This window comes from Anoplopoma fimbria, chromosome 8, assembly GCF_027596085.1.
Source record: "Anoplopoma fimbria isolate UVic2021 breed Golden Eagle Sablefish chromosome 8, Afim_UVic_2022, whole genome shotgun sequence".
NCBI classification, from domain to species: Eukaryota; Metazoa; Chordata; class Actinopteri; order Perciformes; family Anoplopomatidae; genus Anoplopoma; species Anoplopoma fimbria.
The window spans coordinates 28779255-28797168 of NC_072456.1; the positions used below are offsets into that span (position 1 = coordinate 28779255).

At 46.1% G+C, this 17914-nt stretch overlaps 2 protein-coding genes across 3 annotated transcripts in view; both read right to left on the reverse strand.

The window, feature by feature from the left end:
* Nucleotides 1-1144: 1144 nt before the first annotated feature.
* Nucleotides 1145-16234, reverse strand: vcam1b (vascular cell adhesion molecule 1b). The gene is made up of 10 exons (XM_054602735.1): nucleotides 16046-16234; nucleotides 13737-14039; nucleotides 13336-13641; nucleotides 12650-12910; nucleotides 12304-12573; nucleotides 10396-10728; nucleotides 4674-4976; nucleotides 4331-4600; nucleotides 3340-3600; nucleotides 1145-3183 (listed from the first exon to the last, which is right to left on the reverse strand). The coding sequence occupies exons 1-10, from the start codon at nucleotides 16125-16127 to the stop codon at nucleotides 3026-3028; spliced, it is 2547 nt and encodes an 848-aa protein (XP_054458710.1). The 5' UTR covers nucleotides 16128-16234; the 3' UTR covers nucleotides 1145-3025.
* A 958-nt stretch (nucleotides 16235-17192) lies between these two features.
* cdc14ab (cell division cycle 14Ab) overlaps nucleotides 17193-17914 on the reverse strand; it is a 37384-nt gene continuing 36662 nt past the window's right edge. For both annotated transcript variants that reach the window (XM_054602736.1, XM_054602737.1), the window contains one exon: nucleotides 17193-17914. This exon is cut by the window's right edge and continues 1180 nt beyond it. The gene's annotated coding sequence lies outside the window, so the exon portion shown is untranslated.

Sequence of the window (17914 nt, forward strand, 5' to 3'; positions counted from 1 at the left end):
CTGTGACCTTAAAATAACTTCCAGTTTATGGAGATGAGTTTATCCTTCAATCACAGATCTGAAGTATCAGACAGACGAGTTCAGGTCCCATCAAATAAAAATATTAATAACACAGATAAATAACCTTGAGTGCATCTTACCGGCTCTGAGGCAGAGCGGCTCTCCTTTAGATAGAAAACAGCTGTTTGATGTCAACATGTCCTTTGGCAGAAAACTGAAGAAAAGAAAAGTGTGTGAGTGTGTGTGTGTGTGTGTGTGTGTGTGTGTGAGTGTCAAAATAAATCAAACTCTCTAAACTAAAAATAAATCAGGTTTGAATTAAGTTCAAAGTTTGTTAAGCTTGTTTACAAGTTAGTAACAGTTTTCTAATGTTTACACATGATGGAGACCATGAAATGTGGTTGAAAGCCCTAAAAACTAGTAAATGGACCTTGAGTTTCTGAGACGCTGCTGCTCCTCATTCACCCCCCCATCTGAAGCCCTGCTGTTTCCATGACGACGAGCTGAGGAGCAAATGAGATTTGTGTTGAAGACAAAAAAACAAAAGAACATTTAATTCATTCGGCGGCTGGTTTAACAGCTCAGAGAGAGCCAGGAATTAGACGGATCCCACTGCCAGACTCAGAGTGTTTGATCAATATTGAAAACAACGACCAGGGTCGCTTTAACGAACCACCTTTAGTTAGTCTAGATCACTATGAGGACGGGTTAGTTACTGATCACCAGCTGGTCTGAGACCAGTGATGATGATGAAACAGTGATGGATGATCACATGACTGTAAACTGAGAGCAGGAAACCCGTTACAGGAGAGCGATCCACTTCTTCTTCTCTCTGAAAGTTCAGTAGACTGAGGTCTGGATCCTCTTCCTCTGGACTCCACTGGAGGAAAAGGATCCAGCTTTATCCTCAGACCTCCTTTGAGCTCGTCTTCAGATGTGGATCGACCTTAAAGCTGGAGCAGTAAAACCCTGAAACACCAACAGAGTCCGTCTTTAGTCTTCAGGACTGATATTTAACAGCAGCTTAGGCATCACCATGGTTACCGACTGAGATGTTTGAGGACTTCCAGTAAACACAGACTGAGACAGAAGTGAAAGAAAAACCAGGGAAATTCCCAGGAAATTAATCACATTCCAACGAAAAGAGAGAAGAAATAAATATCTTTAATAAAAACAGAGTGAAAAACAAATCTACATTCAGCTCACGTCAGAAACAGAACCAGCAAAGAACAGAACCATTAGAGTACAGGACCAGTAGAGTACAGAACCAGTAGGGTACTGGACCAGTAGAGTACAGAACCAGTTGATTACAGAACCAGCAGAGTGCAGAACCGGCTGAAACTCTCTTTTTCTGGTCATTTATAGAAACACAGAGGAGTCACATGGTTCTGGAGAGTTTAAGGGACAGTAACACTGATGATAAATGAAGATGACTTCCTGTTGCATTATGAAGAACTATGATAAACAAAACTACACAGTATTAGTACACCAACGTCACAAAGAATCATTTAAACTGCTCTGTAGTCAAAATTATAAATCTTTTACTTTTACCTCATTATTTTCATAAAATCACACAATTCAAATGAAAAGGAAATAAATGATTGTCCTTTTATTTAAATATTAGTTTTAATGATGTATTATAATCTATTTCTATCTGCTATTTTATTTGAATGTGAAAACATCTCCTTCAAACATCTTTATTCATGTTTATCACCAAAAAACTACATTTTACCAGATTACACTTGAACACATCATTATAGTGTTGTTATTTACCTTTGTCTAATGCTCATTTTTACTGTATAGAGCCTGAACGTATCATAATGCAAGTCAAGGCCTCCTCCGTAACGTTAGCCGTTAGCTTCGTGATCAGCAGAATGATGGGAATGAATTTAAATATGTCATGAGTCTCAGTAACTTAGACGTTCCAGATGTTTTAAGGTCGTTCCTGCAGGACTTATTTTGGACTCATTATAATGTAATATTCACTCTCGTTGAAGAACCTCCACACCATCGACAGGTCAATTACACGTCAATGACACAACAGAAATATGAAATATGAGCCTTCAGCTGGTTTGGATGCATCTATGATTATGTAGCAGTGCGTTGGGTAGCCACATGTTGATGACTGGTAGCCACATGTTGAGGACTGGTAGCCACATGTTGAGGACTGGTAGTCACATGTTGAGGACTGGTAGCCACATGTTGAGGACTGGTAGCCACATGTTGAGGACTGGTAGCCTCATGCTGAGGACTGGTAGTCACATGTTGAGGACTGGTAGCCACATGTTGAGGACTGGTAGTCACATGTTGAGGACTGGTAGCCACATGTTGAGGACTGGTAGCCACATGTTGATGACTGGTAGCCACATGTTGAGGACTGGTAGCCACATGTTGAGGACTGGTAGTCACATGTTGAGGACTGGTAGCCACATGTTGAGGAGTGGTAGCCTCATGTTGAGGAGTGGTAGCCACATGTTGAGGACTGGTAGTCACATGTTGAGGACTGGTAGCCACATGTTGAGGAGTGGTAGCCTCATGTTGAGGACTGGTAGTCACACGTTGATGACTGGTAGCCACATGTTGAGGACTGGTAGCCACATGGTGAGGACTGGTAGTCACATGGTGAGGACTGGTAGTCAAGCATCGGATAGGTACAAACATAGGTTGACGACTGGTAATATTCTGCCATGGAAGTAGTCACATGTTGGAGTGTCCTGGAATGATGCAACCATGTGTTGGAATTTGGTAGCCACATTTTGGGACATAGTTGCCACACAATGGGATATTAGAAGTGGTAGCTATGTGGTGGGTAATACAAGCCACAGGTTAAGATGTTCAAAACACATGTTGCAATTTAGTAGCTGGAACTTGTGTGGGACTTGGTAGTCACATGTTGGAACTTGGTAGTCACATGTTGGAACTTGGTAGCCACATGTTGGAACTTGGTAGTCACATGTTGGAACTTGGTAGCCACATGTTGGAACTTGGTAACCGAATATTGGGACTTGGTGGACACTTGTCAGCCTCAGGCTGAACTAGGGGCCGACTGGGGCAGCTGGTAGAATCCTTTCTTCCTGGATCTCCTCAGGTAGTCGAGGAGCAGAGCAGCAGCTGCTAGCCCAGCGGCAATGCAGACAACTGGGATGAGGACAGTGGTGAGACTGGGAGGACTGGTGCTCCTCTCTGTGTGAACCGAAGGAGACAGAAACTTCAGAATAAAACAAAACCAACTAAACTATCTTTAAAAAATGTTTTACCATCAGACAGACATCTGTATCGGACCAGTTTAGTCTCCAGAACCAGACTGGAGACTAAACTGGTCGGACTGGTCTCACTGACCTCTGACACTGATGCTGAAGTTTTTGACCTGGAACCCGAGGTCGTTGGTCACGTTGACCTGGTACAGCCCCGAGTCTCTGGCCGTGACGTTGACCAATAAGAAGGTGCCATTGGTTGAATAGAGCTCCCTCCCATTGGTCAGTTTCCTCAGGACCACGGCGGACAGCGGGAAGCTCACGGTCTGGCAGCAGATGGTGACATTCTGTCCCTCCTGGACCACCGTAGACGGCAGGACGAGGACTGTGGTGTTTCTGGGAGGAGCTGGACCAGAAGAAACCAGATTAAAGTTAGAGCCTCCAGCTGAGGCAGAAACTGGTCACATGACTCTCACAGGTGAAGAGAAACTAAACTAAAGGAAGTCCTTCTGACCCTTCCAGGACCAGGACTACTGATATATAAGACCTGGTTCTCTAAATACCAGCTGATTAATTTCAGCCAATAAACTAATCGATTGATCAGATCCTCACTGCAGATGTAGAGACGTGTTTTTAAACAAGGAAAGCTGCCGTTTCCTGTTTGCTGATATGATAACATGTGAAAGTTCTAACAAGAAACAACGTGTTGAGTCATCAGAACGTAACGACGACCCTCTTTTCAACAATCACTTTTATTTTACTGACGTCAGCTTCCTCTGTATCTGTTTGGCTTCTCTCATCTCGTTCTGTTCTAACAGGAACACAGGACCACATTTAAACTGAACTACAGTGTCCTGCAGTGAGTGAAGCTGCTGAAACTGAATCAACTTGGGGTCCACTTCAATCCACTTCAGTCTGGTCTGCATCAGCAGCAGGAGGCTCTAAGTGTCTGACACATTGCTCAACGGAGGAGTCAGAGGTTATTTCTGTCCTTAGATTCATGAAAGGAGTGAGAGGTCGACTCTTCAGATAACATCCGTCACAACAGAGAACGACTCAGAGACAAGAACCAGAACCAATCCTCCTCTGGTTTTCTCCCAGCATGTCGTCAGAACCACCTTCCTGTAAACCAGTACCTGAGACGGTGACGGAGCTGGTGACCAGCTGGGACCCGTGCTGGTTGGAGGCTTCACACTGGTATTTGGCGGAGTCTTCCAGCTGGGCGGAGGAGAGGCTAAAGGAGAGCGAGGAGGAGGCGGGGTCAGTCCTCTGGAGCTCCGCCCCCTCCCTCCTCAGCACCAGCGTGGTGGGCGGAGCTCCGTCTGAGCGGCAGGTCAACGTCACCTGCTGACCCTCCAGCACCTCCTCACCTGGACTCACTGAGAGGGAGGTTCTCCTGGGAGGATCTGCAACACAAACATCATCAGAACCAGAGTCTGCTCCGCAATAAAAGCCTCCAGTCTGTCCTCAGACACTCACAGTGGACCTGAAGGGGGACGCTGGTCCTCCTGGACCTCCTCACGTCTCCGTTTTCCATCAGCAGCTCCGCCCTGCAGGTCAGAGTCCGCTGGTCCTCCTGGACCGCCAGCCGAAGGAGGGACGAGACGTTCTGTAGGGAACCGGAGAACCCGAACAACTCAGACATCAGCGTTGTGTTCTCCGTCAGCCACAGGATCCTCATCTGATTGGCCGAGAAGACGCTGCTCACGTTACAGTGGAAGACCGCCTCCTGACCCAGCAGGACTGGACCAGGATCCTCCAGAACTGGACCAGACGGGAATGCTGGGAGGAGAAACACCGGAGATCATCTCCAACAAAGAGACTCACAGAGAAAACGGTGCGTTCAGGGACACTCTGAAATGTGAGAACAACTATGTGAGGGGGGGCTCTGTGTGTTAGTATAACTATGGGGGGGGGGGGTTCTGTGTGTTAGTATAACTATGGGGGGGGGCTCTGTGTGTTAGTAGAACTGTGGGGGGGGTAGAACTTCTGTGTGTTAGTAGAACTATGGGGGGGGGTTCTGTGTGTTAGTAGAACTATGGGGGGGGGGGTTCTGTGTGTTAGTAGAACTATGGGGGGGGGGTTCTGTGTGTTAGTAGAACTATGGGGGGGGTGTGTGTGTTAGTAGAACTATGGGGGGGGGTTCTGTGTGTTAGTAGAACTATGGGGGGGGGGGGTTCTGTGTGTTAGTAGAACTATGGGGGGGGGTTCTGTGTGTTAGTAGAACTATGGGGGGGGTTCTGTGTGTTAGTAGAACTATGGGGGGGGGTTCTGTGTGTTAGTAGAACTATGGGGGGGGTTCTGTGTGTTAGTAGAACTATGGGGGGGGGGTTCTGTGTGTTAGTAGAACTATGGGGGGGGTTCTGTGTGTTAGTAGAACTATGGGGGGGGGGTTCTGTGTGTTAGTAGAACTATGGGGGGGGGGTTCTGTGTGTTAGTAGAACTATGGGGGGGGGTTGGTTCTGTGTGTTAGTAGAACTATGGGGGGGGGGGGTTCTGTGTGTTGGGGGGGGGTTCTGTGTGTTAGTAGAACTATGGGGGGATTCTGTGTGTGTGGGGGGGCCTCTCCCCCCCCCTGCCGTATCACTTCCTGTGTTCTGCAGTTTGACATTAGAGGAAATGTCTCTGGGTCACATGGTAGAAGCAGCAACCCGCTCTGATTGGCTCACATGTGGCCAATAAAAACACATCAGCTCTTTAAATAACAAACAAGTGTATCTGGAGACTCAAGATCAGAGAGTTCAACTTCTGAGCTTTCACTGGAAACCTTTGTGTAACAAGAATGTTAGTTATTATTAATAACACGTCTAATAACACTAATAACCAGTAATAAGACCTGAATATTACTGTTAATACCTGTTAGTTATTATTAATAACACGTCTAATAACCAGTAATAAGACCTGAATATTACTGTTAATACCTGTTATCATCAAAGTCTAAGATGGTGCCAGAGGTCGGCAGCCTGTCGCAGCAGCTCTCTCCAGCTTTGCTACTTTTGTATTTCTTCTACTATTTTTATTCGTTGTTGTCTTCTTTCTTTTGGTAGTTGTATGTTCCCGCTTCAGCGTCTTACTTGTAGCGTTTTTCCCCCTTTCTCTGCACACAATTGGAACTTTTTATCATGTTGACCTACAACCGCAACGAGCTTCTGCGCTACCGGAGCGGAGCCGGCGTTCCCTCCGCCCGCACACCCGACACGATATGGAGACAACCCCGTCGCGGAAAAAGAGCCGGAGTGAAGGTCCGGGAGAGGATGGAGGGGGACAGGAGAGTTAAACCTTTTCTCCCCACGGTCATTATGGGGAATGTGAGGTCCCTCGCTAACAAAGTGGATGAACTGCCAGCATTGGTGAGCAACCAGCGGGCCTACAGGGAGTGTAGTCTGCTCTGCTTCACGGAGACATGGCTGCACGGGAAGATACCGGACAGTCTGCTGGACCGGACAGAGGGACACAGAGCGGTGAGAAGAGAGGAGGAGGTCTTGCTGTCTTTGTTAACTCTAAATGGTTTAGTCCCGGCCATGTCACTGTGAAGGAGTGTATCTGCACTCCCGACATTGAGCTCCTGGCGGTGGGTTTGGATCCTACTATCTACCGGGAGTACTCTCACATTGTTGTTGTTGTTTACATCCCACCATCAGCTGCAGAGGAGCGCGAGTGACGTCATCCACTCTGTCACAGCGGGGCTTCAGACTCAACATCCCAACTCACTCATAATGATCAGCGGGGACTTTAACCACGTCTCCCTCTCTCCTGTCCTGACCAACTTCAAACAGTATGTCAGTGTTGCAACGAGAGAGAACAAGATCCTGGACCTCTTTTACGTGAATGTAAAGGAGGTCCTACAGCTCCTCTGCCCCCCCTCGGTGAATCTGACCATAACCTCATACAACTTGTGGCTATGCAACCGGCGGCCAGCACAAGGACTGTGAAGGTTTGGTCGGAGGACGCCGAGGAGACCCTCCAGGAGTGTTTTCAGGTCACAAACTGGGAACTGTTCCAGGAGGACTACGGGGAGGACATCGAGGGCCTCTCTCGTTGCATCACAGACTACATTCACTTCTGTGAGGACACCATTGTGCCAACAAAGAAGGTCCGCTGCTACCACAACAACAAGCCGTGGATCAGCAAAGAGTTGAAGGGCCTTCTCAACAGGAAGAAGAGGGCCTTCATGGCTAAGGACAGAGGGGAACTTCGGGCTGTTCAGAAGGAGCTGAAGAGAAAGCTGAGAGAGGCTAAGAACAGCTACAGGGAGAAGATGGAGGCTAAGATGGGACAGAACAACACTAAAGAGGTGTGGAATGGGATGAAAATGATGACAGGCTGCAGTCTGCCTTCATCTGGAGTACAGGGTGACCTAGCACTCGCATCAGAGCTCAACCTAATATGTTGTATTTATTGTCTGTTTCTGTGTAGTTGAGCTGCTGCAACACCCGAATTTCCCCCATGGGGATCAATAAAGGAATATAACAATAGTTATTAGTTATTACCGTATTTTCCGCACTATAAGGCGCACTTAAAAGCCTTTAATTTCCTCAAAAAACGACAGTGCGCCTTATAATCCGGAGCGCCTTATATATGATTAATCCTGGTTGAAGCGGTGTTGTGTGGTCCACGGACATGAATATCAATGACTGTGAGGCTCCTTCTTGGTGCTTTCGTTTTATGAGAAGACGTAATCTCTCCATCCGAACTACGTCTCACAGCAGCTGCCAACAGATTACCAGGAACAGCTGCAAGAACAAGATCACTGAAAAGCAGATCCGGCCAGAGCACATCACCGACACGACGAGGTTCCCTCACCTCTGATATCACCGCGCAGCGCACCGCACCGCGCACCGCACTGCACCGCACCGCACCGCACCGCGCACACCGCACCGCACCGCACCGCACCGCACTGCACCGCACCGCGCACTGCACCGCACCGCACCGCACCGCACCGCACCGCACCGCGCACCGCACTGCACCGCACTGCACCGCACCGCACCGCACCGCACCGCACCGCACCGCACCGCACTGCACCGCACCGCACCGCACCGCGGAGAAAACAGGGAGCAGGACGGGGTCTCTGCGCTCCACAGGGACGAGGAGTCTCCTTCACTGCAGCTCTCCGTTGTTCTGATGCTCATGTTCAAGAGGAAGACTTTAACAAAGAAACGCGTCCGGCGTCTTCATGACAGCAGAGCCGCAGACTGAGAGATGGACGCAACAGACCGGACGGCTTTAAACAAACCTCCGTCTGTTGATCTGAGACTCTGCGACTCTCACCGATGAAAAACAAAGTGAAGCAGACTGATCATCACTCCGGTGATTCACTGAACAACTCCAGAGAGATATCGGTGTCCACAGGGTTCAGAGTCAGACTGAGAGCTGCGTGGAGCAGTGGAGGACAGGGAGACAGACAGGGAGACAGACAGGGAGACAGACAGGGAGACAGGGAGACAGACAGGGGGAGACAGACAGACAGGGAGACAGACAGGGAGACAGACAGGGACAGGGAGACAGGAGACAGACAGGGAGACAGGGAGACAGACAGGGAGACAGACAGGGAGACAGACAGGGAGACAGGGAGACAGACAGGGAGACAGACAGGGAGACAGGGAGACAGACAGGGAGACAGACAGGGAGACAGACAGGGAGACAGGGAGACAGACAGGGAGACAGACAGGGAGACAGACAGGGAGACAGGCAGGGAGACAGGGAGACAGACAGGGAGACAGACAGGGAGACAGACAGACAGACAGACAGGGAGACAGACAGGGAGACAGGGAGACAGACAGGGAGATAGGGAGACAGACAGACAGACAGGGAGATAGGGAGACAGACAGGGAGACAGGGAGACAGACAGGGAGACAGGGAGACAGACAGGGAGACAGACAGGGAGACTCACGCTGCTATCAATGGACCGTGGATGCCTGGGCTGAGGTGTCAGTCTCACCTGTGGTCCGAGCTTTCACTGAACAGGTAACCCAACGACTCTGACTCTGATAACGACTCTGACTCTGATAATGACTGACTCTGATAACGACTGACTCTGATAATGACTCTGACTCTGATAACGACTCGGGTAATGACTCGGATAATGACTCTGACTCTGATAATGACTCTGACTCTGATAACGACTCTGACTCTGATAACGACTCTGACTCTGATAATGACTCTGACTCTGATAACGACTCGGGTAATGACTCGGATAATGACTCTGACTCTGATAATGACTCTGACTCTGATAACGACTCTGACTCTGATAATGACTCTGACTCTGATAACGACTCTGACTCTGATAATGACTCTGACTCTGATAATGACTCTGACTCTGATAATGACTCTGACTCTGATAACGACTCGGGTAATGACTCGGATAATGACTCTGACTCTGATAATGACTCTGATAATGACTGACTCTGATAATGACTCTGACTCTGATAATGACTCTGACTCTGACTCTGATAATGACTCTGACTCTGATAATGACTCTGACTCTGATAATGACTCTGATAATGACTCTGACTCTGACTCTGATAATGACTCGGATAATGACTCTGACTCTGATAATGACTCTGATAATGACTCTGACTCTGACTCTGATAATGACTCTGACTCTGATAATGACTGACTCTGATAATGACTCTGACTCTGATAATGACTCTGACTCTGATAATGACTCTGACTCTGACTCTGATAATGACTCTGACACTGATAATGACTCTGATAATGACTCTGACTCTGATAATGACTCTGACTCTGACTCTGATAATGACTCTGACTCTGACTCTGATAATGACTCTGACTCTGATAATGACTCTGACTCTGATAATGACTCTGACTCTGACTCTGATAATGACTCTGACTCTGACTCTGATAATGACTCTGATAATGACTCTGACTCTGATAATGACTCTGACTCTGACTCTGATAACGACTCGGGTAATGACTCTGGTAATGACATGCTGGAGGCCGTAATCAACTGTTACACTCGGACACTGAAGATGCAGAATGAGGTGTTTGTGAGGAATGAACTGAAAGTGAGTGTATTGTTGTGTTTACGTGTTATAACTGAACAATGTTGAGTTATTGTGAACACGTTTAATAAAGTCTGACTGACTGTTTTGTTTCGCTTAGTGCGCCTTATAGTGCAGAAAATACGGTACTATTATTAATAACACGTCTGATAACACTAATAACCAGTCATAAGACTCACAGTAGACCTGGACCTGGACGGTGGAGGTCCTGATGACGGAGTCACACTCGGCCTCACACCTGTATCCTCCCTCATCCTGGAGGTCCAGGTCCTGCAGGTGAAGCACGGACAGACCGTCCTGCTCCGCCCCCCTGAGGAGGATCCGGTCCTGCTCCGCCTCCCTGAGGAGGATCCGGTCCTGATCCACCCCCCTGAGGAGGATCCGGTCCTGATCCGTCGTCCAGGTGAAGGTGGGGGGGTGGAGACATCCGGCGGCTCTGCAGGTCAGGACCAGACCTGAACCCGTCTCTGCTGCTGAGACCGCAGGACTCACCTCCACCTGCAGAGGATGAGCTGACGGAGCAACATGAACAGAATCAGTCTGGATTATTCTGCAGTCCGTTATTAAGCCGTTTATAGCTAACGTTAGCTTTAAACATTAGCTTTATATATCAGCATGGTAACGTTAGCTTTAAACATTAGCTTTATATATCAGCATGGTAACGTTAGCTTTAAACATTAGCTTTATATATCAGCATGCTAACGTTAGCTTTAAACATCAGCATGCTAATGTTAGCTTTACAATCTGTACACATGAGACATCCTCTTTCCCTTAGCATTGTAACAGTAGCTTTAAATATTAGCATTGTAATATTAGCATTGTAACATTAGCTTTAAATATTAGCATTGTAACATTAGCTTTAAATATTAGCATTGTAACATTAGCTTTAAATATTAGCATTTTAATATTAGCATTGTAACATTAGCTTTAAATATTAGCATTGTTACATTAGCTTTAAATATTAGCATTGTCATATTAGCATTGTTACATTAGCTTTAAATATTAGCATTGTAATATTAGCATTGTAATATTAGCATTGTAATATTAGCATTGTAATATTAGCTTTATATATTAGCATTGTAATATTAGCATTGTAATATTAGCATTGTAACATTAGCATTGTAACATTAGCTTTAAATATTAGCTTTGTAATATTAGCATTGTTACATTAGCTTTAAATATTAGCATTGTCATATTAGCATTGTCATATTAGCATTGTTACATTAGCTTTAAATATTAGCATTGTCATATTAGCATTGTTACATTAGCTTTAAATATTAGCATTGTAATATTAGCATTGTAATATTAGCATTGTAATATTAGCATTGTAACATTAGCATTGTAATATTAGCTTTAAATATTAGCTTTAAATATTAGCTTTAAATATTAGCGTTGTAACATTAGCATTGTAACATTAGCATTGTAACATTAGCATTGTAACATTAGCGTTGTAACATTAGCGTTGTAACATTAGCGTTGTAACATTAGCCTTTAACTATAGCAATGAAAAAAGCAGTAGAATGGACATTCCCATTCAAATCAACATTGCTGGATGGTCGGAGAGGCAGCCATTTTTATGTTTGTTGTTGCCATGGCGACCATTGTAGCGAGCTAACTCACGTTTAAAGTAAACAGACTCACTGAGGTTTTCAGTCAGGTCCAACTTAACAACGTAATGCTTTGTGCACACTTTGGTCCCAGAGTGGAAACACATCGCTACCAACCAGGACATCTTTGTCCGGCCCTCACTCTGTAACCAGTGTAGCATGAGAGCATGGTGGACCAGCCATCCATCTCCAGAGCGTTGTACGCTCCCATTCTATTTCTATGTTCGAAGCATCAGCTTTCTAACTTGAACTTTTTGAAACTATAAAAAATGAAGGTTTTGAGCCTCAGAAAAGAATCAGAATGAAATACATTACATTACATTACATTACATTACAGTCATGTAGCAGACGCTTTTATCCAAAGCGACTTACAGGAAGTGTATTCAACATAGGTATTCAAGAGAACTACTAGTCACCAGAAGTCATCAGTGCATCTCCTTTCTTAAAGGTGATGATGAAAGCGTTAAAGTAAACCAGTACCTGAGACGGTGACGGAGCTGGTGACCAGCTGGGACCCGTGCTGGTTGGAGGCTTCACACTGGTATTTGGCGGAGTCTTCCAGCTGGGCGGAGGAGAGGCTGAAGGAGAGCGAGGAGGAGGCGGGGTCAGTCCTCTGGAGCTCCGCCCCCTCCCTCCTCAGCACCAGCGTGGTGGGCGGAGCTCCGTCTGAGCGGCAGGTCAACGTCACCTGCTGACCCTCCAGCACCTCCTCACCTGGACTCACTGAGAGGGAGGTGTTGGTGGGCGGAGCTGTGGGATGAGCAGACAGGTGTGTCGGTCTAACGTTCTCCAGAGATAGTGAATGAAACAGGAGCTTCCCTCTCACCATGGATTTTGACCTCCACCGCTGCCGTCTGGTTCCCCTCAGAGTTCCGGGCCTCACAGTCGTACCGTCCGGCCTCAGACAGACTCACCTCTGGGAGGCCCAGCTGTCGGCCAACGTGCCGCCTCTCAGACCGGCCGTCTACCGACCTGAAGCTCCAGCTGATCGTCGGCTCGGGGTTTCCCTCTGCTGTGCAGATGAGAGTGAGCGAAGAGCCGGCCATCACCAACACAGAGTCTGATATCGCCGTGACAACAGGAGCATCTGAAGAGGAGGAGGAGGATCTGTGAGACTGATATTTATAGATTACAGATTACTGGAAAGACGTGTTCATTTAAGGTCAATAATAAAGTCTAGGGAACATTTCTGTAGGATACAAAACAGTCTAAGGAACAGTCTAAGGAACAGTTCTGTAGGATACTGAACAGTCTAAGGAACAGTCTAAGGAACAGTTCTGTAGGATACTGAACAGTCTAAGGAACAGTCTAAGGAACAGTTCTGTAGGATACTGAACAATCTAAGGAACAGTCTAAGGAACAGTTCTGTAGGATACTGAACAGTCTAAGGAACAGTTCTGTAGGATACTGAACAGTCTAAGGAACAGTCTAAGGAACAGTTCTGTAGGATAATGGATATCTGTTGTGATAATAACAATGGTCTGAACTACAGTCGGACCCTGGAGGACTCACAGAGCAGGTTTAGGGGGACGGTGGTCACTTTGGTTCTGTTCTCAGCTGGAAGGTCCTGCAGGTCCATCGTGGCTCTGCAGCTGATGTTTCCTCCCGAGTCCAGTTCTAGAGGGGTGAATCTGTATTCAGACCGGACTGAGCCAGATCCAGGATCTCCCATAATGCTCCGCAGGACGGCGTCACCTCTGAGCCAGTTGAGGGTCAGCAGCTCAGCGGGGTAAAGATCTGACACCTCGCAGGTGAGGATGGATTCCAGCCCCAGACTCAGGTGGTCCTGGCCCCTGATCCGAGGGGCTGATGGGAAGGCTGCACCCAGAACAGAGGACAGAGACAAGACTCAAGTACAGGAAGCTCAGATTAGTACTTCAGTACAGTACTGGACTACATGTGTGTGAACTCACAGTAAACCTGCACGCTGGTCTTGATCTGCTTGTTCTCTCCTCCACAGCTGACCCGACACAGCAGCGGTCCTTCATGCTCAATCATCACAGGGTCAAAGGTCACCACAGACCAGGTCCTGTTGGTGCTGACGGAGGCCGCCAGAGGTCGGTCCCCCAGCACAGACCAGGAAACGCTCGGCATTGTGGGACAGTCCTGGACCCGACACACCAGCTGCTGACGCTCCCCCAACCTGAACAGAGGCCTTCTGGGAAACACCTCCACATGCAGACCCTGAACACAGCACGATGACATCAGCAGCACAGCTGGGAAGGTAAACAACAACAAAACCCAGATGTCACCTCCGTTCATCAACCTGCTGCTGACAGAGTGGACGACGCTTCACTTTCACCTGTTCAGGTGTAAACGTCTAAAGTATGTAACAAATGATAATCAATGTTCTTTTGTGATGGTTTAGAGGATCTGAGAAAAAGGTCTGCAGTTAAAGATCTTTAAAAACAATAACTGGTTTCATCACACTGTTCATTCATCCACCTGGTGCCTCAGACACCTCCTCACCTGTTTCCATTTCCCTCATCAGCTCTACCTGGACCTCCTCACCTGCATCTCATTCCTCCCTTTGTTCTGTCAGAACGTGACGCTGTGTAGTTACCTGTTACCTGTCTGTTACCTGTTACCTGTCTGTTACCTGTTACCTGTCTGTTACCTGTTACCTGTCTGTTACCTGTTACCTGTCTGTTACCTGTTACCTGTCTGTTACCTGTTACCTGTCACTTGTTACCTGTCTGTTACCTGTTACCTGTTTGTTACCTGTTACCTGTTACCTGTCTGTTACCTGTTACCTGTCTGTTACCTGTTACCTGTTTGTTACCTGTTACCTGTCTGTTACCTGTTACCTGTTACCTGTTACCTGTTTGTTACCTGTTACCTGTCTGTTACCTGTTACCTGTCTGTTACCTGTCACCTGTTACCTGTCTGTTACCTGTTAGTTACCTGTTACCTGTCTGTTACCTGTTACCTGTTTGTTACCTGTTACCTGTCTGTTACCTGTTACCTGTCTGTTACCTGTTACCTGTTTGTTACCTGTTACCTGTTTGTTACCTGTTACCTGTCTGTTACCTGTTACCTGTCTGTTACCTGTTACCTGTTTGTTACCTGTTACCTGTTTGTTACCTGTCTGTTACCTGTCTGTTACCTGTTTGTTACCTGTCTGTTACCTGTTACCTGTTTGTTACCTGTTACCTGTCTGTTACCTGTCTGTTACCTGTTACCTGTTTGTTACCTGTTACCTGTTACCTGTTACCTGTTTGTTACCTGTTACCTGTCTGTTACCTGTTACCTGTTACCTGTCTGTTACCTGTTACCTGTTACCTGTTTGTTACCTGTCTGTTACCTGTTGTTACCTGTTTGTTACCTGTTGTTACCTGTTACCTGTTACCTGTTACCTGTTACCTGTTACCTGTTACCTGTTACCTGTCTGTTACCTGTTTGTTACTGCTGTTACCTGTTACCTGTTTGTTACCTGTTACCTGTCTGTTACCTGTTACCTGTTTGTTACCTGTTACCTGTTACTGTTACCTGTCTGTTACCTGTCTGTTACCTGTTACCTGTCTGTTACCTGTTACCTATTTGTTACCTGTTACCTGTCTGTTACCTGTTTGTTACCTGTCTGTTACCTGGCTCTAACTTGTTACCTGTTTACCTGTCTGGACCTACTGCCATTTGGACTCTCTGTCATTAAAAGCTTTATAAAATAAATCTCGGGGGTGCAGCGGTTTGAGGCCGCGGGTTCAAACCTGCTGTTATTTCGTTGAATAATAACTTATATTATAATAAATAACTTATTAAGAGAAAATCAGCTTTTATCAGCTGATTGACATGAAACCCAAAGACAAGATGTTTGAAACTGTAAACGGCTAAAATCTGATCCAATAAATCCATGACTGAGTTTCTCAACCTCCGGGTCGTGACCCCTCATGGAGTCACCAGATGTCACCAGATGTTTGCTATCTCTGATAAACTGACTGATTTAGAATCAATAAAAGAATAAACAGGAGTTTAAACTTCATTCTCCTTTGAACAAGTTTGACTCTTAATTCAATTATTATGCAGTTTTAAACAATAGTTCAACATGTGACTGAATCTTTCAGAATAAAACGTCTAAAAATCTCATCAACAGAACATAAATACAATACGATGTATATGTATATATGTATATATATACATATACACATATATATATATATATGTATATATATATATATATATATATATATATATATATATATATATGTATATAGTATAATCTTACCTGTGAGGAGAGAGATCCTGCAGACCGACAGCAGAGACGTCTCACTCCTCTGAGGATTCAAACATCCGACCGATGAATCCATGAAGAGATGAATGAATGAGGAACAAAGCAGCGTTCCACTCAACGTTCCACTGAATCCGTTCTACGAGTCAAACAGTCGATCTGAGAATCCTCCACAGACCTGAAGGAAAAGTCCTCCTCTGAACCCTTTATGCCTCCTCCCCCTCTCTCTCTTCATGTCTCTCTACCCCCTCTCTCTCTTCATGTCTCTCTACCCCCTCTCTCTTTCATGTCTCTCTACCCCTCTCTCTCTCTTCATGTCTCTCTACCCCCTCTCTCTCTTCACCCTACCCCCTCTCTCTCTGTCTCTTCATGTCTCTCTACCCCCTCTCTCTCTTCATGTCTCTCTACCCCCTGTCTCTCTACCCCCTCTCTCTCTTCATGTCTCTCTACCCCCTCTCTCTCTTCATGTCTCTCTACCCCCTCTCTCTCTTCATGTCTCTCTCTCTGTGACATCATCAGTCTGCAGACCACAGCGCCCTCTGCAGGACGAGGATCAAACCTTCTCTTTCATTCTGTCTCTCACAGAAAATGAAAACACATTTTCTGTTTCAATTAAAATTATTTTAGAAAATAATAGTTTTATTGATAATTCCATTGTTTATTTTATCACTTTATTGTCTGTTAGAACTTATTTTGGTGAAATGATCTGAAGTTTTTAGTTCTACAGTGCAGCCATGATGTGTGATTGATTGATTGATTGATCATCAGTGTGTGATAACAGACTGAGTGACTGATATTAATCAGTGTGATGAGCTTTGTGAGGACGACTGAAGTCATGTGACCAAAGTCACTTTCTCTGCTTTGTGTTGGGTCACCTGAGTTCAGGTAAGATCACCGTTACCCAGAGTTCAACACGTCTGACCCCGTCACCGTCACCCAGAGTTCAACACGTCTGACCCCGTCACCGTTACCCAGAGTTCAACACGTCTGACCCCGTCACCGTCACCCAGAGTTCATCCTCAGATAAATGAAGTGTAGCAGGTGGAAGTGAAAATAGAAATACCTTGAGTTTGTACTTTCACACATCACCGTATTTAACACACAAATACAAAAACAGGAAACAGTTTCAGAAAAGTAATTTGTTTATTTTCTGTCTCAGATAAAAACTTGAATCTGAAAGTTGTTTTATAACTTTTCCCTTTAACAAAATACTTCAGCATTAAAATACAGGATCAGCAACAATTAAAGTTCTTCATTTAAATATCATCCATCAGGATGTGGTTCCTTCCAAAATAAAAGCCCTGTGTATGAAAGTAAAGCTCCTGATAACTTCTTTAAGGCACTTCAAAGCCTGAGAAACCTTTTCCCTTAAATGACCGACTCACAGGAAGCCACAGCATTCCTTTAACCCCAAAACTGGTTTACTGTGCAAGTCATGTGACTCGTGACACGTCATGTGACTCGTGACAAGTCACGTGACACGTCATGAGACACGTCATGTGACACGTCATGAGACACGTCATGTGACTCGTGACACGTCATGAGACACGTCATGTGACACGTCATGAGACACGTCATGTGACTCGTGACAAGTCACGTGACACGTCATGAGACACGTCATGTGACACGTCATGAGACACGTCATGTGACTCGTGACACGTCATGAGACACGTCATGTGACACGTCATGTGACTCGTGACACGTCATGAGACACGTCATGTGACTCGTGACAAGTCACGTGACACGTCATGAGACACGTCATGTGACACGTCATGAGACACGTCATGTGACTCGTGACACGTCATGAGACACGTCATGTGACACGTCATGTGACTCGTGACACGTCATGTGACACGTCATGTGACT